Raw genomic sequence first — 1,056 nt, 5'->3', positions numbered from 1 at the left:
AGGGTATGAGGTGAGTAGATGGCTGGCTGTGATGGACGAGATGGACCAGAAGATCAGAATGAGTTCTGTTAGGATCAGAATGAGTTCTGTTAGGATCAAAATGAGTTCTGTCAAAAGTGTTATCTGCGATATTCCGGACGAGCCGATGGCCAGGATCTACGATAAGAATTTTCTTTTCAGCATGATGGGGTTTGCATGAGGACGAGATTGAATTCCCCGAGTGTGTTCGAGAATGTGCAGCCTGTCTGATGTACAGCCTGTTCTATGTATTTTGTCAATGAACCAACGATGCCGGGAATCTCGTTCTACATTGAGAAAAGTTTGTAGTCTTTCAGATGGATAGTGGAAATGGATGAAGTCGTTGCATTAGGCTTGACTATCCCGAAATATAAGTGTTTATTCCAGTACAAGATATGTTTGAAGTACTGCCAGTTCTTGTTTGCTGTATCTTTCCGTGTAATATCAATCAAAGGAAAGGTTTGTTCAAGCTGTTGGGTGTGTTTTAATTGAGAAGAGGAAGTTCAGACAGTCCCTGTATTTGCAGGAGGTATAGTTTGAATGAATGGAGCTAAGTTCTAATGGATGAGGAAGGTTCTGTTGTTGGCAATTGTGGACAATTGTGGACAATTGTGGACAATTGTGGCCAGATGCTAGATACCTGGTCACGCCAAGTAGTGGCTGTGGGTGATTACATGGTTAATCATGTGTTGAATGAATGCTCTAGTCGGATGAGAAGATACCATGGACCGTTTGTAGTTGAGGAGAAGACGTTCAGACGTTTCCTGTGCCAGTAAAAGATACGGTTCGATAGGTTTGTGTCGGAGACGTGAACGTGGTCTGTGTGGCAGGTGGTGCCTGAAGTGCTGTAACTCTGTATCTAAACAGGTGTGGAGTATGGGCTGTAACTCGTGCAGTTCTGGGAATGCTGCCCCGAGACCGGTCTAGTCGTGATATCCGAGTGCTGTTTGTGGGGGGAGGATGTTCTTGGAGCCCGTATGATCCGGGAGTATCATGCGCTGGTGGGCATGTAATGGGCGGAGCGGCCACGTATGTTGT

General features: G+C 45.5%; 1 protein-coding gene across 1 annotated transcript; it reads left to right on the top strand.

Moving 5' to 3' along the window:
• The first annotated feature begins 22 nt into the window (after positions 1–22).
• Positions 23–432, top strand: PICMEDRAFT_17965 (hypothetical protein). The gene has a single exon (XM_019161828.1). It carries the CDS (start codon positions 41–43, stop codon positions 197–199), a length of 159 nt encoding a protein of 52 aa, XP_019015644.1. The 5' UTR covers positions 23–40; the 3' UTR covers positions 200–432.
• The last annotated feature ends 624 nt before the right edge of the window (positions 433–1,056 follow it).

Source organism: Pichia membranifaciens (assembly GCF_001661235.1).
Source record: "Pichia membranifaciens NRRL Y-2026 unplaced genomic scaffold PICMEscaffold_6, whole genome shotgun sequence".
Classification (NCBI taxonomy): Eukaryota; Fungi; Ascomycota; class Pichiomycetes; order Pichiales; family Pichiaceae; genus Pichia; species Pichia membranifaciens.
The sequence above is the reverse complement of the archived record's forward strand: the minus strand, read 5'-3'. Positions and strand labels throughout refer to the sequence as shown.

Coding starts and splice junctions, on each gene's coding strand:
- PICMEDRAFT_17965 (XM_019161828.1), top strand. CDS start 41: ATGGACCAGAAGATCAGAATGAGTTCTGTTAGGATCAGAATGAGTTCT.